This window comes from Meleagris gallopavo, chromosome 2 (assembly GCF_905368555.1).
Source record: "Meleagris gallopavo chromosome 2, MGAL_WU_HG_1.1, whole genome shotgun sequence".
Classification (NCBI taxonomy): Eukaryota; Metazoa; Chordata; class Aves; order Galliformes; family Phasianidae; genus Meleagris; species Meleagris gallopavo.
The window spans coordinates 66559554-66577345 of record NC_139405.1 but is presented as its reverse complement, the minus strand read 5'-3'; the positions used below and the strand labels follow the sequence as shown (position 1 = coordinate 66577345).

Below are 17792 nucleotides of genomic sequence, written 5' to 3'. Positions count from 1 at the left end.
TTGAAGGGAATTTATACTTTCAGATTGGCATTTACATTAATTTTACATTAAAAAGTTTTTGTTGTCTTTGAGTTTTTTTTCCCCCTCTTATTTCTCCAAGATTTCTCTCTCTCTCTCTCTTTTCTTTTTGTTTGTGTTTGTGTATCACGGTAGGTTTTTGTTGCAGCTAGGTCTGTGATGCTTGGATAGGCAGGCAGAAAGGCAAATGCAAGCACCTAATTTTGCGGCTTGAAGTGAAATGAGATTGCCCTAATGCTTCTGTTTCAGGAACAAGAATTGAATAGAAAGTTGCAACCTACTGGCAATTCTTAAATTGTAGTGAATGTTAGGCAAAACATGATAAAATCCAATGCTGTCATGCACTCTGGGAGCAGAAATTATGGCTCATCTCTCTAATTTTGCACTGGTTTATGTAAAACTGAGTAATGAATTGACATTGGGCTTTTCTGTAGTCTTATGTGGATACACAAAGTGCTTTTTCTCTGTGACACTGAGAATTTCAGAAGAAAACTAATATAAGCAAGTAACTGTATAAAATGAAGATGTGAGACAGGAAGAAAGAAAAATGAGTTTTTGCAATATAGAGAAGGCTGCAGGCCTAGCATTAAACTGACTTACGTGTAGGCAATTCTTTTCTAACAGTTTTCTTGATATAAAACTATGTAAGGAATTTGTCTAGTATTCCTCTGCTATGTATTAAAATTTCTAAAAATTCATTTTCTTTATCTGTTCAGGAATAGATTATTCTAGAAGCTGTAGTGTTGTGAATGATTTTTGCAGTCTGCTCCACGATGCAGGTGAGAATGGAAGACTCACTTGTTTGTCTCTCAGTATAGTTTATCACTTCAGTAGCTGTCTTCTGTTGACTTCTCCTTAAGACTCATACATGCTTTATGTTCTTTTTAGGGTCTATGACTTTAGTCTACAGCGACACATTTGAATTTATCACTTACCAGTTACTGTATGTCTCCCAGTTCCCCTCATCATATTTAAATCTTGGCATTCAGTATTATTTTAGGAGAACAGTGAACAGTTTGTCCCACAACACCCTCTGTCATCACTTGCACAGTCTTCATCTCTGTCATCTGTTGATGACATAGTGTTTTATTCCCACTTTATTTCCACTTATGGTCAGCTGTGAGTACATGTAATCTGACACAGAAGGCATGCATGTGAGCAGCCCTGCTGATATCCCTTGTCCATGGCCAGAAAGGTAATGAGCCACAAAATCTTTCTTATCCCTAAACCAGCTTTTATTTTTTTTTTTTTCTCCTAATCTCATGGTAAGCAGTGGGAACTACAGACTTTGTAGGTATAGCAGGGTAAGGCTGGACCCTCACATCAGACCTCTCAGAGCCATTGAGCTGTACATGTTGTGAAGGCAGTCAGTAGTTTGGAGGTGCAAACCACACAACTGAGGCTGAGTTTATGTAGGAGTAAATATTTGGAAAAAATAAGATGAAGGTGAACTTTGAGAGATCATCTATCTGTTTCTCTTCCCGTTATCTCCTTCTATTTGAATCTACATCAGGTATTACTGACCCGTTATTGATAGATTTTCATCAAGATTACTATTAAAATTCTTTTTTCATCAGTTAATCCATTTCACTGCCTTAAGTAGATTTACAATCTTTTCCATATCTCCAGATAGGTAAAGGACTCTGAGAAAGCTATATGATTTTCTTTAGCCTTCTGTAAAGATTTTATTGAAATTTTTGCAATAATGGATGTCGAAGTCAACTCTCTAGGTGATCTTTTTTTGCTAGGGATGAGCTAATTACTTTTAATTTGCAGCAGTAACTCAGTTCCTTTGGGGCAGGAGAATTTGGTATAATTATTGGCTACAGTTGTAAATATTGGCTTACTTGCTTTGGAGAAACTGAGGTGTTTTCAGTTCTTCTATTTTATAACCATATCCATTTTTTTTTTTAAATAAAAATTTTACGCTTTTCTTGTGCCTCTCTGAGCGCTCTTACAATTTCTCTGTGGTTTGTGACCCATGGTATAACAAATACTAAATCACACACTTGTCAAGGCTCTGTTGTGTTTATACCTATTATGAAATATGATATAAAAATCAAAGTGTATTCTAGGATGGAGCATATCGCTATTGAGTAGAACAGGGTTGCTTCATGTGTGCTTGTACTTCTGTGTGCATACATTCTGTGATTCTATGATTCTGTCCCTCAGATTCCTTCCTTCTTTCCTTACTCTTTCCCCATAGTTTTATGATGATATTTCACTGCCACTCTGTGATCCAGTATAGCCTTGGATTGTTTTCTGCAGAGTTGCTCTTTAGATGGTTAGTGTCCATCTCTGAAGTTCAGCTAACTATTCCCCCAAAGAACAATGCCTTGTTGCAATACATTCTATTTGGTGTACTCTGCCTTGCATTCTGGAGTGTGCAACCCCCCTCCTGATGATCTTACCTGCAAGCCCATTCCATGAAGTTCACTTTACCCTACACAGGTCATGGATGGAAATTCTGAGTTGCACCAAGCTGAGCTTCTGAGCCCTCTATGAAGCTCTATCAAAAACATGCACGTAGCTTAACTGTAGTGTTATTTATTACCTGCAGTTTTTTCTAGTTTGTTTTTACTTGCTCAAAAGTTATGTCACTTGCATCTAGCTTTCCTACTTTATATATAGACAGCACTGTGTGACCCGATGACAGAATGGTTGCTGCGATGAAGAACGTTTTTCCTCTCTCTACCAAATGTATTATGTGGTCAGTGGGGAGGACTGTTGCTCTCACACTGTTCCTGAGGAGTTGATGTTGCCTCTCATTCGTCACAATTTACCTTAAGCGCGTTCTAAAAATAAATAATCAAGATCTGCTTCTACTAATTCCAGTATTTTTTGTCAACTGTGTTGACTGACCTATGAATTTTGGGATTTATCTTTTTAAATGTTAGAACCTTTCTAGGTTTTTTCCTCGTTTTTTTTTGAACCTTGCTTACTATCCAGCAGACCTCAAAACAAGCTGCTGGAGGCTGTTGGGGGTGTTTGAGGAGCTTACCTTAAGCATTTGAGGATACTTTCATTAGCTCTAGCAATGTTCAAATTCTTTAACGTTCTCATTAATTTTTGTCATTGATACATCTTGTGTTACTCGTGATAGTACTTGAACTTTTAAATGATAACATAAGCAAAGAAAGTATTAAACATTTTCTCAGTGTATTCTTTTGTTAGATTTCTGATCTTAATGATTTAACAAACCTTCTTTGTAAGACTTTATATTCTTTAATTCCTAATTATAGTATTATATCTCATTTTGTGCCGATCAATTCTGACTTTTTTCTTTTTAATCTAAACAGAATTCCTTGGCATGATCCTGTCTCTAAATAGAAGATTAAGCCAGCAAAGTGAACTGTGGTATTGCAGGGTTTCACAGTTACTGTGCTGCTGACTGTGGTCTTTCACTCTTTAAACTTGCTTACAAAACTCCTGTTTTGGTCTCCTGTTTGCTGTCTTTTAAATTCTTTCTTTCAGCATGCCTCTTTCTAAATGATTCATCTATTCAGAAAAAAATGCTCTCTGTCAGGGATTCTAAATGATTTTACCCCATTTTGCAACAAGTATGTCAACACTTTCCTTCCAACAGCTCATTCAGTCTTGTCAGCTTCCCTGCTGAGCACAGTGTGTATGTGCATCTTATTAATAACATTGTTAAAATATACTACTAAATGTATTTTGTAGTTAGCAGTGGATTATTGAAAAACAAAGGCATAACACACTTGTGCAGCAGTTTAGGTAAGTATATCAGTCTTTGCATGAACTGTTAACTGCTATGTTTATGATTTTAACAGAACACTTTTCAAAATATCTCTATTAATAGTGTTTTCTATTTTACAGCATATGCAAGTCAAGCAGCAGATGAAAAGGTGGTTCTTGGTACGCTTACAGATGCTAATTCTAGAGCCTTACTGGTTTGCAATGGACCTTTAGAACATTATGACTTTCTGATTAAGCAAGAAGAGCTGAGGAATGATGAGCAGCAAAGAAAAGTTGTGCAGCACCTGCAAAAATTGCATGAGAGTCTTAAAGGCTACAGCATCAGCTCAAAAAATTTTCTCTCAAAGGTGAGATTGATGATGATAAATATATTTTTAGAATTTATATTTTCTCATAAGAATGTGCTTAAAAATATATCAATTTCTATCATTAACCTAGTCTTATTTTTGCAGTGGGTCTTTACAGCTAAATCTTTCTTTGTATTTAGGTCTGCAACCTAAGTGCATTTTTGGAGGTTTCTTTTCAAAGCATTAATAAAAAAATTAGGCTCACACCTGTTGCACAGAACATAGCAACCTTACTGACTTCTAAGGACCTGCTGTTGCACTTCAGTAACTTTTCCCTGAAGTTTTTGGCACAGTATTTTCCAGAGCTACTGTGGCAGTACTTTTCATATCTTGTTCTCATGCTATTATTTTCATGCTCTTGCTCTTGTGGCCTTGCACCTGCAAATTCTGATAGTGTTGTTCTCATGGGAAGTAGCTAGAACTAGTGTGAGAATGTCTAATCTTCCCTTGCCTTCCATGTCTCTTGTTTTGTAGACTTTAGTTTATATACCTGAAAACCAAACATAGTGCACAGCAAGGTATGCAAGTTCTTAAATCCTAGATAAATATTAGTCAATAATACATGTGCTCAAGAGCGGAATGACCAGTGAATGTGCAACTTGTGCACCAGATCAGTGTATTTCAGCAAAAAGTCATAACTGGGGATAGGGGACAGAATTTGGAATTTGAGTGAGTCTCATTTGAAAAAAAGTATCATACTGGGAAAAAACATAGAAAAATACTCATTGCCATCATCATAATCTTTATTTTCTAGGCCTCTTGCACTGGGGAGACATCTCCCATGTCAACAGCTTTATTGTTTGTTTTTCTTTTTCCCCAGCCAGTCACTGAGAGTTTTTCCTTTTTTTTTCCTCTCTATTGTACTACTTTTGCTTTTTATTTTTTCAATAGCAATACATTGACTGTAACAGCTAAAGTTATGTCATCAACTACAGAACCTGTTAATAAATCTGTCAACCTCTCTTAACATCTATTTTACAACGCACTTTATCTCATGAGCATAGAACGATATGACTAATTATTGGACTGTATGTAGTTAGTAAATTATATGCTTGCTGTTGGAAGCCCAAATTCTTCAATTACATGGCACAAATACTGTATTGTGTTTGTGTGATAACCCTACATGAGGTAGCATGAGATCAGAGGAGCCGAAACCTTCAGGGCACAAATACCTGTAAATGACATGCTGTCCTCTACCATTTAGGTCCCAGACCACAAATTGCCCGTCCAAGGCTCTTGCAAATTGTGTTAGCTTCGAGGAATGAAAAAAAGCAGCAAACAGAATATTGCAGTGAGATCAAGTACTATGCAAATGAAAGTATGTGTTTCAGTTAGCAAGGTTCAGAACCCTGGGTCTCAATACTCATTTAACAGCCTGCCTTCAATTTACCTTGAATGTTTTAAATTCCTACTTGTAGCTGTATGTCATTTATCTGCTAATCATGCTTGACTGGGAATTCTACAGATGTCTTCCTGCCTTCTGACAAAAGGTAGCAGACTAGACACCTAGGAAGGAGCTCTTTTTTTGTTGTTGATATACAGTGGGAAGAAAACGGAATGAGAGAAATTTTCAAGGAACAGAAGTCAGAAACTTTGGAAAGAAAAACATGAGAACGGTGAAGAACAGGGAGTGTTCTAAGTCAAGTGCTGAGGCAAGGTTGATCCTAGAGATGGATGCCTGGAGATGTTCAAGGTCAGACTGAGCCAGGCTCTGAGCAACCTGATCTGGCTGTAGATGTTTCTATTCATTGAAAGTGAGTTGGACTAGATGACCTTTAAGGTTACTTTCCAACCAATGATTCAAATGATTCTATGATTCTTTGAAAGGAATGAGTCTTTGGAAGTTCTGTTTTGGAAAAAGTTAATAAATCTTTGAGCAAGGAGTTTGACCATACAGTCTCCTGAGCTTCCTTTCAACTTAATCATTCTAAAATTTTAACTTAGTTATGGTAATTGGAGCCCAACAATTGTTTGGAGAATAGTTTTGCCTTCTCCAACCAGTAGATTAGTTAATCTCACTACTCACTTTTTTATTTAGCCAGCTGGTCAAAAGAAGGATTCTCTCACTATATTTAGCATTGGTGCAGTCTCACCTTGAATATTGCATGCAGTACAGGGCCCCTCAATGTCAAAAGGATGTTAAGGTTCTTGAAAGCATCCTGAGAAGGGCAGCATGGCTGGAAGACATGTCCTATGAGCAGAGGTTGAGGACAGTTGAGTTGTCTCATCCGGAGAAGACCAAGAGGCAACCTCACTGCTTTCTGCAGGAGAGCATTCCCCGCTGAGGAGGAGAAGAGGGAAGTGCTGGGCTGTGCTCCCTGGAACAGATGGCAGGATGGGAATGGTACAGAGTGCCAGGGAAGTCTCAGAGTGGGCATTAGGAAACATTTATTTACTGTCAGAGTGGTCAAGGACTGGAACAGGCTTCTGTTATGGATGCTCTGTGCCTCTCTGTGTTCATGAGACATTTGGATAATGCTTTCAATAACAAGCTTTAGCTTTTGGTTAGCCCTGGAGTAGTCAGGCTGTTGGATTTGATGACCTTTCTGGAAAAAAAATTCAAAAGTGATTATTGCTCATCTTTGTTATTCAAAGCAATCTTATGGCTTGCCTATAAGATAATCTGTTTTCCTGCGAGTGTAAGGAGATCAGGCTGGATTCCTAAACCTATTTTGCTGGTGTGGCATAGGCAAAGTATTTCCATAAGCGTAATCTAACAGGCTAGAGATTGGCATTTGAAGAGTACTTAATGTATAAAATTGCTCTTTACCAACACTGTAGAGCATGAGCTGTAAAAGAGGAAATTGCTTAAGAGAAAACCAGTTATTTGGCTTGCTCCTATGTAATCTTTTGGGCATAAAGCCAAACTTTTATTCATTTTCATTCTGTAGAAAAATGTGATGAAGGTTTTGATCTTGCTGTCTAACCTGAGGATCAGTAGGCTAGCATTCTCATCTTTTCTGGTTAACTGCTTTGGACATCTGGATATTCTTTTCTAAAACCTCTGCCTTTGAGAATAACTTTGTGAGCTGACTTGTGTTAACTGGAGTGCCCTAAATCATTGTGGTTAAGAGCAGATGTCTTGTAATGACTTTGTAGATAACTGTTATGTGGGTTTGTTGTTTACCACTTTTTTGATTGGGAACCATGAATAGTGAAGAAAAACATCTACTGCAGACAACAAAGTGATACTAATCTTACTCTAATTAGGAGATTGTAATGCTACTTTATCCCTGTAGCAGAGCTAATCACAATAAAGCCACCTAACCGATTTTCTCCAAAAAGGAAAATATCAAATACCATTGTTTTAGGGTGTGGATGTGGGCTTCCTCTAATTCTAAAGGAATCTTTTAATTGTTTCAGTTCTACTCTTTAATTAAAAACTTCTAGAGTTCAAGTTTAAAGCTCTGTGATACTGGCAGCTAATGTCATTTTCAGTGAGATGCAGCTGTACAATTACTTGTTAATGTGACAAGTGGTAGTGTAGAGGTTTTTCTTCTAGTGCATGATACCCGTCTGGAAAACTTTAGAACCAGATTAAGCTATGTGGTGTTGTAGATCAGAACCCTAGGAAATGCGGAGAACAGTGAGTTTCGTGTAATTCTGTTAAAGGCTTCTTGCCTGCATAAATATATTAAATCACAATTTGTGATGGAGAAGTAGTAATGTCCTTGTTTCTCTTCTGGTATTTTTGAGGATGTTAGTTGTTAATTGGCGTGGTTCCTTTTAAAATAAAGTCTTAAGCCAAACAATGTGGTTTAAGTTCTAGTTCAGGAGAGGTTTTGCTTCAGTAAAGTTGTAATCAACATCCTTAATAAAAGTTTTCCCCAGAGTGAGTTACAGCAGAATAGTTGGTAAGATCATATACAACAGGCACTATATCAGTTGTAGACAGTGATACCATGTGCTTTTCATGTGTCTGCATCTGTTGAAGAGTTTAAGTAAGCGTTTGCACTCTCCTCTTGTGAAAACCTTGCACACTGTAGCTTCGCGTGCTACAATACACTACACTTGATCTTAGCCAAAAGGAAAGCCAAGGCACAGATGAAAGTGAACTTGGCAAGATGTGAAAAATAACAAGAAAGGACTTTCCAAGTACATAGATCAGAAGAAACAGGCAAAGGATAGCGTACCCCCTCTAATAAACGAGAGGGGAAAATGGCTTCAACAGACATGGGGAAGGCTGAGGTGCTCAATGAGTTCTTTGTTTCCATCTTCACTGGCTATCAGGCTTCCCGTGCTTCTCATGTCCCTGAACTTGGTTGGATGATCACAACCAGAGAGTTCTTGACAACAGCTCTGTGTTCAGATTCTACTTTTAGTATGGAATCCCTGTTGAAAAGATTCTAGTGGCAGCCTTTTAAAACTATAAAACAACAACAACAACAACAACAAAAAGGACACACACACAAAAAAGTGATGCACAGCATCTCAATAATTTTTCTTGGTTTTTGGCATTGGAGAGAATGATTAAGAGGTGAACGTGAAGAAAAGGGGGGAAAAAAGAAAAAAAGAAAGAAAAAAAAAAAAGGAAAAAGAGAGAGAGATGATAGGAAAATAGTTATTTCTCTTCTTTGGTCTGATACTCATTATCTTATTGTCTGTTGTAAAAATGCAGAAGTCTCTTCAGAAATGAGTTATTCCAGAACAAGAAACTTAGTACATTTATAAATGATTAAAATAATGTCTGCTTTGATTGTAATTTTTAGTCACCTTTTATTCACTGAAAGCACAGTAAAAGTAGGATTAGGGAACAAATAGTGACATACAATAAAAGCATATCATTATTTACCTGAGGGACTTGCATCACCTGGTAGGCAAAGCCTTTATAAAATAAGCAGTTTTGGGAAAGAAAAAAGCCAATAGCCACTTCGTTTGTGATAATTAAACTATATATATCTTATTATACGTTTTTGGACATCAGCTTAGAATGAATCTAAGGGGGGAAAAAGCAATTAATCTGTTGCTGCAAATCAAGTATGCTTCTGTTTTTCAGAATTATTACTCAAATGTGAACAATGACTTTGATCTTCAACTTGGTGAAAGCATGGCCTTGTATGTTGAGATATTTTGAGATCCTCTGAATTGAAGTTCAAGGCCATAAGAGTTTCCATAGATGTTTCAGATCTCTAGCTTTTCAAAATAACACCAATTGGGGCATCTTAAGAGTTGTTGAGTTGCTGTGCTAATGACTTGAAATAAGCTCAATTATAAGTGAGGTCATGTTTTGAAAAGAGGTATGAACAATAGTAAATGCCATCCAAGACCTTGAAAATGTCTTCAGCTACAACAGTAACCAAAAAAGAGGTCTGAAGGAGTAGAAGAAAGAGGCAGTTAGTGTTTTGTCTTTGTTTTTTGGTTTTAAAGAAAGTGCTGTCTGGATACTTCTCCTTGAATTTTGTGTATTTTAATTAACCACTATAATACATGGGTTTTCACCTAAAAGTTTCCTAAACTGGTGCATGAATATTCCCAGGAAATGAGTTGTTTTCTTTTGGTGTACGAGGCAGGCTGTGTGGGAGAAGATGGGAAGATGTTGCAGTCTGTTGAATACACTGAAGAAATAATAGAATCTTTAGGGAGAAGGAGATGTTTTAATGAATATAATTCCTGAGATAGGATACTGATCGATTAAAGTGAAGTTTGAATGAAGGTAAATGTGACATGATGGAATCAAAGCAAGGCATTCCATTTTGAAACAGAAACTTATAACAAATTTTGAAAGCAAAGAAGGAAATTCCATAAATCTGGGAATACTGTCCTTTTTTCTTCTGTAACTGCAGATATTCTAGAGTATGAATAATTTTCCAAAAAAAAAAAAAAGTTCTATTGTAAGCATGTTTTAATGGTAATGAAGCTCAGTGAAGCAATGAAGTTATGATTTCTTTGGTTATTGGAAAGAATGTTAGAGGAATTAAGAACCCTGGAGGACTTCGGAGTATTGGTGTGTTTCTGGGGATACACTTACTTAAAAACATGCGGCAGAGCATTCAAAACATACATTTAAAGATGTCTGAGTTCTCCCCTTCAAAGTCAAATTCTCTGCATTCCTTGAAGTCTTTCAGTTTTGTATATTTTAAATGTAAGTATTAATGTTTTTACATCTTTGCACTCCTGCAAAAGAAAATTTGATGTAAATTAATTGAACATGATTATACTAAAACCTTGACGTTACCTCACTCAGGACAGTAGGGAAGTCTGAGGGATGAGGAGAATCACATGGACTTACTCTGTGTTCTAACATCACCCACTCTCACTCTTCTTCCTTCTCTCCCTGAAATAGACAAATCTACTCTTAATTTAGGAGATCTGAGCTCTCCCATTTGTTCTTCAGTAGTGTGTGCTTCGATGGAGCCAAGATCAGTCTACTGCTTTCTTCATTCCCATACTTTGCTTGCTTTCTTACCTTCTTACCGTAGTCTCAAGTGAACCAACACTGGACTTTTATTCTGGATTTTATCAGAAATCCTAGTGAAAGTTACTTTTTTGTGCTTCAGGAGGTGCATGCGAATCATTAACTGGAGCGGTGGAGAAAAAAAGTAAATCATATGAGATCATACGGGATAACTTGAAACCTGTGGAGGTTTTGGTTTCAATACTGGAAATTACATAACAAGTTTTCACATATATGTATTGTATTATTTAATAATAAAAGGTAAATCAGAAGTCTGGAAGATAAATATTTTTTTATATATATAAAATATGTATATATATATATTTATAGTTCATATATGTAGATAAATAAATATACATATAGAGATCCATATACCTATACATGTATAAATAGGTGTACATCTTTAATATTCTACAATATCTGAAAGGATTAAGAAAGAGAATACCCTAGGTGGCAATAGTGTCACTTCTATCAGAATTGAACGAAAGACATTTTGCTTGAAAACAAAGTACTTTCTACAGATGTCTTTAATTTGCTTGAAGAGGATTTACTTTTAGAGTTTATCAACTTCAGCAAATTTATTCAGATCTGCCACAGTACCTCTCCTTTCTTTTATACTTTTTTTTTTTTTAAGGACTGAGGGGGCTGAGGCATGACTTAGCATCTGCCATCTTCTCAGAGAACTAGTTCTATTTTTCTAAATCAATCGGGAGTTGATTGAGACTTTATTGAGCCCAAGCCATTTTATTTATTTCCTTTAGTGAAACAAAACAAACAAAAAACGTTGCCTGTCACATTTTCTAGAAGTGGTAAATATTGGAGAAAGCATAAAACGTACTTAAAAGTACAAATTTTAAGATCATTAAATGTAATCAATGAACATACTACAATTTGCAAAAGAATGTAAAGATAGGCCTTATCACCTGTTCTACTTGTATAATCCTTACAGAGACAAGTAAAGCACTGATGTATTTTACCAGTTTTATTATTCTTTGTACATCTGCAAACCACTTAATACCATCTTTTTAATTGTTAAAAAACATTATTTATCTCAAAATTAAGACATTCTTACAAATGTCTCTGATGCAGAGTTTTTTTTCTATTTCTCCTTTCTTCGCTATATAACTTTGAGAATTAGTGTCAGTGAGTGTGAACTCTTAAGAAGTATACAAAGAAATATCCGTGTCAATTAAATTGTCTTGCAGAGCTTTAAAGGCACTAGCAAGTCGTAGCAGCCGTGTGTATTAATGGAACTGATTCAGAACATCTGAAACCCTCTTCAGCCACAGACTGATGATACACATTTTTGTTTCCCTCTTAATGCAGCTCTAAATTAAATCTGTAAGTGGATCTTATGCAAGAGCTATGGTTGTATACTTTCTGAATACTGTAAATCTGAGACATTATCTTTTTACTTCGTTCACTTTCTTCCACATTTAATTAGTGTTTTACTACTCATTTCTTTAAGATGGCGTGTTGTTTTGTAAAGCGCTTTAGATTGAAATTCTTCAGCAATTACTCAGCTCCAAATGAGACCATAGGGTTGTAATTTTAATTTTCCTCAGTTTTGGCTCAGCTTGTATAGCTCAGAAAGTGGAACACTTTAACGTAACTTTGTGCTGTACTGTGATGATTTTTGTGGGTATCGATTTGATGAGAATTCCTTAAGATGTACAGTATTTTAGAAACTCCTTCCTTTTAGAGTTTTACTTGGAAGTGGCTGTGCAGTGTTGGAATGGGGGAGGACAGTTTCAAATTGAAACTATTCATAAAAATACATATTTGAGTAAAACAGAGAAAACCATCAGGTGTCATAACATATGTCTTGAGTTGCATTAAGAGATTAAATCTTCTTAACCAGTGTCAGTTTGAGATAAAATCACCTGTGAAAATGATTAGTAAAATGCATACTTTGAATATAAACTTATAATACATGACACATTTTTACTGTGCCTCTGTTGACTTTTAAGTATGTTTACAACAGGTAACTGCATTTAAGATTGAAAGTGGAGAGGAAGGAAGTGGACCTGGAATATTCATCGACTTTGTCATGCGGCTTTTCTAAATTTTAATGGTTTAAACCTAAAGCAGAGCTGGTATATAGAACCTATACCTGCAAGTACAATAGTACTGCTTAATTTTCCATCATTTTTTCTAGGTCTGTTTGTTCAAATGACTTGATAAGACTTTGTTTTAATCATGATGTATTGGGACACATTTAATAATTTTGTATGTGTTCTGGTTTAAAAAAATGAGAAAAAAAACACACGTACTGTGACTTAGGATGGAAATGGTGATTAAAAAAAAAGTGTATTTGCCTCCCTCCTCCTTTTTTTTTTTTTTTTTAATTCCATCAAATACATCATTAGATAGCGTACTAATTCAGAGTTAATAATTTATTCAAGGTTATACTTCGCTGGCTATTCCTGTTCAGGTAATGATTAATTGATCACAGCTATGTGCTTGCTTTTATTATGCCCCATATTTGTATTTATTGTTCTTCTCTTGATTTGCAGCTCTTTGCAAAAAACAAACCTCCGAAAGGTCTTTATGTCTATGGAGATGTTGGTAAGTCTCAGCTGCATCAGTTTCAGTGAAATTTTGTCTTAATACATGTTTATTTACATTGTATAGTATCTAAAAGCATGAAATGTATGTAGTGTGATTACTTTAATGAATGTTCTGGGTTTATTTTTCTTCTGTATTATGATGTTAGTTCATAGAACGGAATCATAGAATGGCTTGGGTGGGAAGGGATCATAAAGTCCTCTGAACTCCAACTCCCTACAGTGGGCAGGGTTGCCCCCCACCAGATTGGGCTGCAGCAACCTGGCCTTGAATCCCTCCAGGGGTGCAGAGTTAGTTTATGCAATTAGATTTAGAAGTTTGGAAGCTGTTGAATTGGACTGCTTTACCATGTGTATTTTTTCCAATGTTACCCACTCTCTATTATTTAAGAATGGGGAGCCAGGAAGGGAAGTTATATATTATAATTGCAGTACAGAATAAAATAGTACTCACTTTTCAAACTGAGATAATAAGAATGCAAATGGAGACATTTTTGCAACCTTTCTGCCAATCCTATAGAGATCAAAATTTTAAATGGAAAAAATAACAGTTCAGTTGTTCTGAGCGTTTGAACGTAAAACAGAACCTTTCTTCCCAGTCTGGCCTTGTACTTATTCAGTGTACTGATTCAGTGGTTATTCAATAATTTCGTTAGTTAAAAGCTAATGAACAGTCATTATTGTAATCAGTATGTAACTGTTCTTAAATTAACTACCTGTTGGATGGGGTTTTTTTGTTTTTTTTTGTTTTTTTTTTTTTATTTGAAGGCACAGGGAAGACAATGGTGATGGACATGTTCTATTCTCACTTAGAAGTAGAAAGGAAAAAGAGAGTCCATTTTCATGGCTTCATGCTGGATGTGCACCAGAGTAAGTGAAGATACTGATATTTACAAGAATTGTATGAAAAACTATTAACTGTGAAAAAGCCTGACTCATTCTCTTATGTATATTATACATCATACAGTGTAATTTTCTTGAAGTTTTTAAACAAATGAAATAACAACAAAAAAATGAGTAAATTAGAAGATTTGGGCATTGTTTGTCATACCAGATTAGATGCTAATTGTATATTATTTCTCAAGTATCTTTTCAAATACTCTGATGTTCTGCATACCTGATTGTATAGAAGACTGCATGTATATTTAAGGATGATATAATAAGGATTGAATCCTTATCTAAATATTCTCTGGTTAATTACTTTGCTGCAATCTAAAGAAAGCACCTGCTGAAATAGAATAATAATGTACAAAGCAACATGATGAATCTATATGATGAATCTATATGATGAATCTATATGATGAATCTATATGATGAATCTATATGATGAATCTATATGATGAATCTATAGCAATGAATTGATTGTGTAATTGCTGAAAAAGAGCATTGTGTAAACTGTTTTTTTCTTAACAGTTGTGTGTATAGATAATTTTGAGCTGTGTAATTTGAATAAGCAATAACTAAATGAGGTATAAATACCAACAAGAATGAGAAATGTTCTGGATTCTGGGTTGGTGAACTTGATTATCATCAATTTTGCTATCATCAAAATGGATGATAATCAATTTTGGGAAAATAGAAGGAAGGTGATCCTAAGTTTCAAAATTTTTTTTCTGACAGAATGAACAAGGTGCTTTTTGCTGCATGGAATATAGGTATTTTAAAAGCTGCTTCTGTTTCTGAAATGTATGACTTTAAAATACTGTGAAATTGGTTATGTGTAATGGTACAATTTACAAATATTGTGACAGCAGCATTTTTCTTGGAAAGCTTTCACTGGCATAAAGAAGCTCTGCCCTTTTGACTGCCCTTTTCTTCTGTTGTCACTGGGTCACTGTTGAGATTTTCCATTTCTTGTTTCTTGTATTTTTAACAAAGCCAGCATCTTACTGTAGGACCTTGGTTTGCCAAATATCTTTGCGTAGGCAGATGGAATGTAGTCCATGACGTATCAAATAACCTTATTAAATACATACTTTAATATTTCAGTATTACCTTGTTTACATTGTAAAATATAATTGTATTGCTTTGTCTGAGTTCTTGTAACTAAGTGCATTCTAAGTATATCTCCAGACCAGGTAATGCACAGAGCTGTGTCGTGGATTTGGAAAAGGGTTTATCATATTCAGAAGATTAAGTCATAAAATGCCAAATCATGAAATGAAACTGCAGCTAAGCTCATGAACTGGAGCAAAATAAAACTGTAATTTGAATCAATTTTTAAAATAAAATTTAAGCGTTTGATATTAGTGCTCAAGGGTTCATAGTTCTTTATTTTACATATTTCTAAGCAAGAAAATATAAATCACAGAGTCTCTGTGGTTTTACTAATTGCCTGGATGTGGTTGCAAACTTAGCAGTTTTGCCCTCTCAGAGTTAGATGAAATTTGAAGCGTGTTTGTTTGTTTTTCCTGGCTTGAATCACCTTTTTATTTGATAGCTAAATAATTTTGTTTTCTATATTTTAGAATATTTTAGAAGACATAAGAAATACTTTATTCGCTTCTGTTTTATCTACTCAGGAATACATCGCCTTAAGCAGAGCTTGCCTAAAAGAAAGCCAGGATTTATGGCCAAATCATACGACCCAATTGCACCAGTAGCAGAGGAAATAAGTGAAGAAGCATGTCTCTTATGTTTTGATGAATTTCAGGTAAGAAATCAGAGATTAATCCTTGATTTCAAGGGAAACTTCACACAATTATTTTTAATCTATGCTTATGATACTTGTTTTTAGTAACATATTATTTGAATTACTGGCCAGAATTGAACTGGGGAAGTTCAAAAGTAGAAGGCATTTCACAATTTTGAAGGTGATTTTTTTTTTTTTTTTTAGGAGTTGGCTACATACATGACCCCCTTACAGTCCTTTCACTTTCCCATGTAATTACTGTTAATGCTAGCGAGTAATTCAGAGTGTGGTGAGAGGCTTGAGAGTGCTTCAGAGCAGGAGCTGTCATCTTAAAATGAGTCTGTGCAGCACCCAGGCCAGCAGTGACATGATACAAACTTTGGGTGCTGGGTCTTTGCTGTGTCTCACAGAGTGGAACAAAATGGTTTCACTGTCATTAAGGATATGGAAATAATATTTCAATTTCAATCTGAATTCCTTCGTAGATTTACTGGAGCCTCTGGCACCTCAGTGTCAGGTTATGTTGGCATAATCTACCGTAGAGAAAATTTTATTGAATTAAATATGGAAAGTAAAAAATGAAGTGATAAAATTCATCTTTGCACAAACTCACTTGATTGTTTCAATTGTTTTATTTGACTTGTGAATTCTGTTCTAAGGACATGTCACAAATTTAAGCATAGAGTTGCATAAGTTTTTTATTCTAGAGAGAAGAGGTATATTTAGCAGATCAATTCTCTCAATTCAGAAATCTCATCTAGAAACTACAGGGGAAGATGAGAACAGGTCCATGTTGTTCAAATCACCACCAATCAAAAGAATAATCAATTAACTGTAAATTTTCTGCATTACACTCTTAATATGTAACTGAAATGGACAGAACAGTTTTGATCTCCCGTGTATTACATATAGCTTGTGCACTAAGAAAGATTTATGATCAGCTCCTGTGATGGGGATTTTTGCAGCCATTCAGTAGTTGTTTCTGTTTTTTTTACTTCTGCATTTTGCAGTAAGGAATAATCCTTAAACCTGGGGTTTCAGAATGTGTGGAGTCTCTGCAATCTCAGTTGAAAATGTTTAATGAAAAGTTGTGTTTGAGTTATATTTTTGCAGGGTCTCAGCGTGTTAAAAGAACACTTCTCAGTTATTAAATATGTTTTGTTAGAGTATGTTCTCTAAAATATGTTAACGTTATTAGGAACTGATTCAAATCATTATACCAAAGTTCATTGCCCACCTCTCAGCTAAAGAGCTGCAGATTCTGTTTTGTTCTTTGCTTTTGACTTCGTTTGTTTGTAGTAAAATTTGTAACAATCAAGTTTAAGAGGAAATGTAAATTCTAACTGCAGCTCTCATGGATTTCTCTTAAAAAAAAGTCAGTTCTGAACAGTTCATTGGCATACACACAGTTGGGCATGCCTGCCTATACCCATGTGATATTTGGCGCTACCAGTTCAAGGAGGAGACAGGTGAGGAGAGATGTATAGTGAACGTGCCCTTCTTTTCTCTTGTCAAAGACTCACTCATCTTTTCAAGTTGTGTACTTTCACATGTGAACAACTTGTGAACTCATTCATAGATTGAATAGTGCATGGTTTCAATTTGAATTTTGATGGTGCATGTTTTCATCCTCAGCTTTTTAATAAAGTGTTTTTCTCCTTATTTCAAATGCTGCTATTTAATCATTTGAGATGTGTTTTATCTAGCTGAGCTGGAACACTGGGCTTCCAAAACTCACAGAATGAAATAAAATACAGAGATAATTGTGTTTACACTATGCAGAAGTGGGAAGATTTGGAGCGGGGTAGGGAGAAGTGATATACTCTTGTGATATATCATTTGAAAGGTTTCACAGAGGTATCTTTGCTAACAGTAGCACCACATATTTAGTGTAAGCACCTGCTTTTCTGTATAAATGCCCACTGTTTTCATATACTGTTATTCTGCATTTACATATTGTCTATCATCTCGCTGTATTCTGAGAGAGAATCTGGTGATTTTGTTTTCAAATTGTTTGTCTGCTCCCCCTGCTGACTTGGTCGAGGTACAGCAACCACTTCAGCTGTAAAAATCACTTCATGTTTTATGAGCAAATCACAGTTCGGGAAATAATAAAT

General features: G+C 35.4%; 1 protein-coding gene across 6 annotated transcripts in view; it reads left to right on the top strand.

The window, feature by feature from the left end:
- The window catches only part of AFG1L (AFG1 like ATPase), a 63379-nt gene that overhangs the window by 3004 nt on the left and 42583 nt on the right, over positions 1–17792 (top strand). For 2 of the 6 annotated variants that reach the window (XM_085217542.1, XM_085217538.1), the window contains exons 2-7: positions 735–797; positions 3856–4082; positions 12993–13044; positions 13812–13913; positions 15566–15696; positions 17052–17144. In XM_085217542.1, coding sequence (XP_085073668.1) covers positions 735–797; positions 3856–4082; positions 12993–13044; positions 13812–13913; positions 15566–15696; positions 17052–17144 — 668 coding nt within the window. The remainder of the gene's footprint in view (positions 1–734; positions 798–3855; positions 4083–12992; positions 13045–13811; positions 13914–15565; positions 15697–17051; positions 17145–17792) is intronic. The other 4 variants (XM_085217539.1, XM_085217541.1, XM_085217540.1 and 1 more) reach the window with 4 other exon arrangements.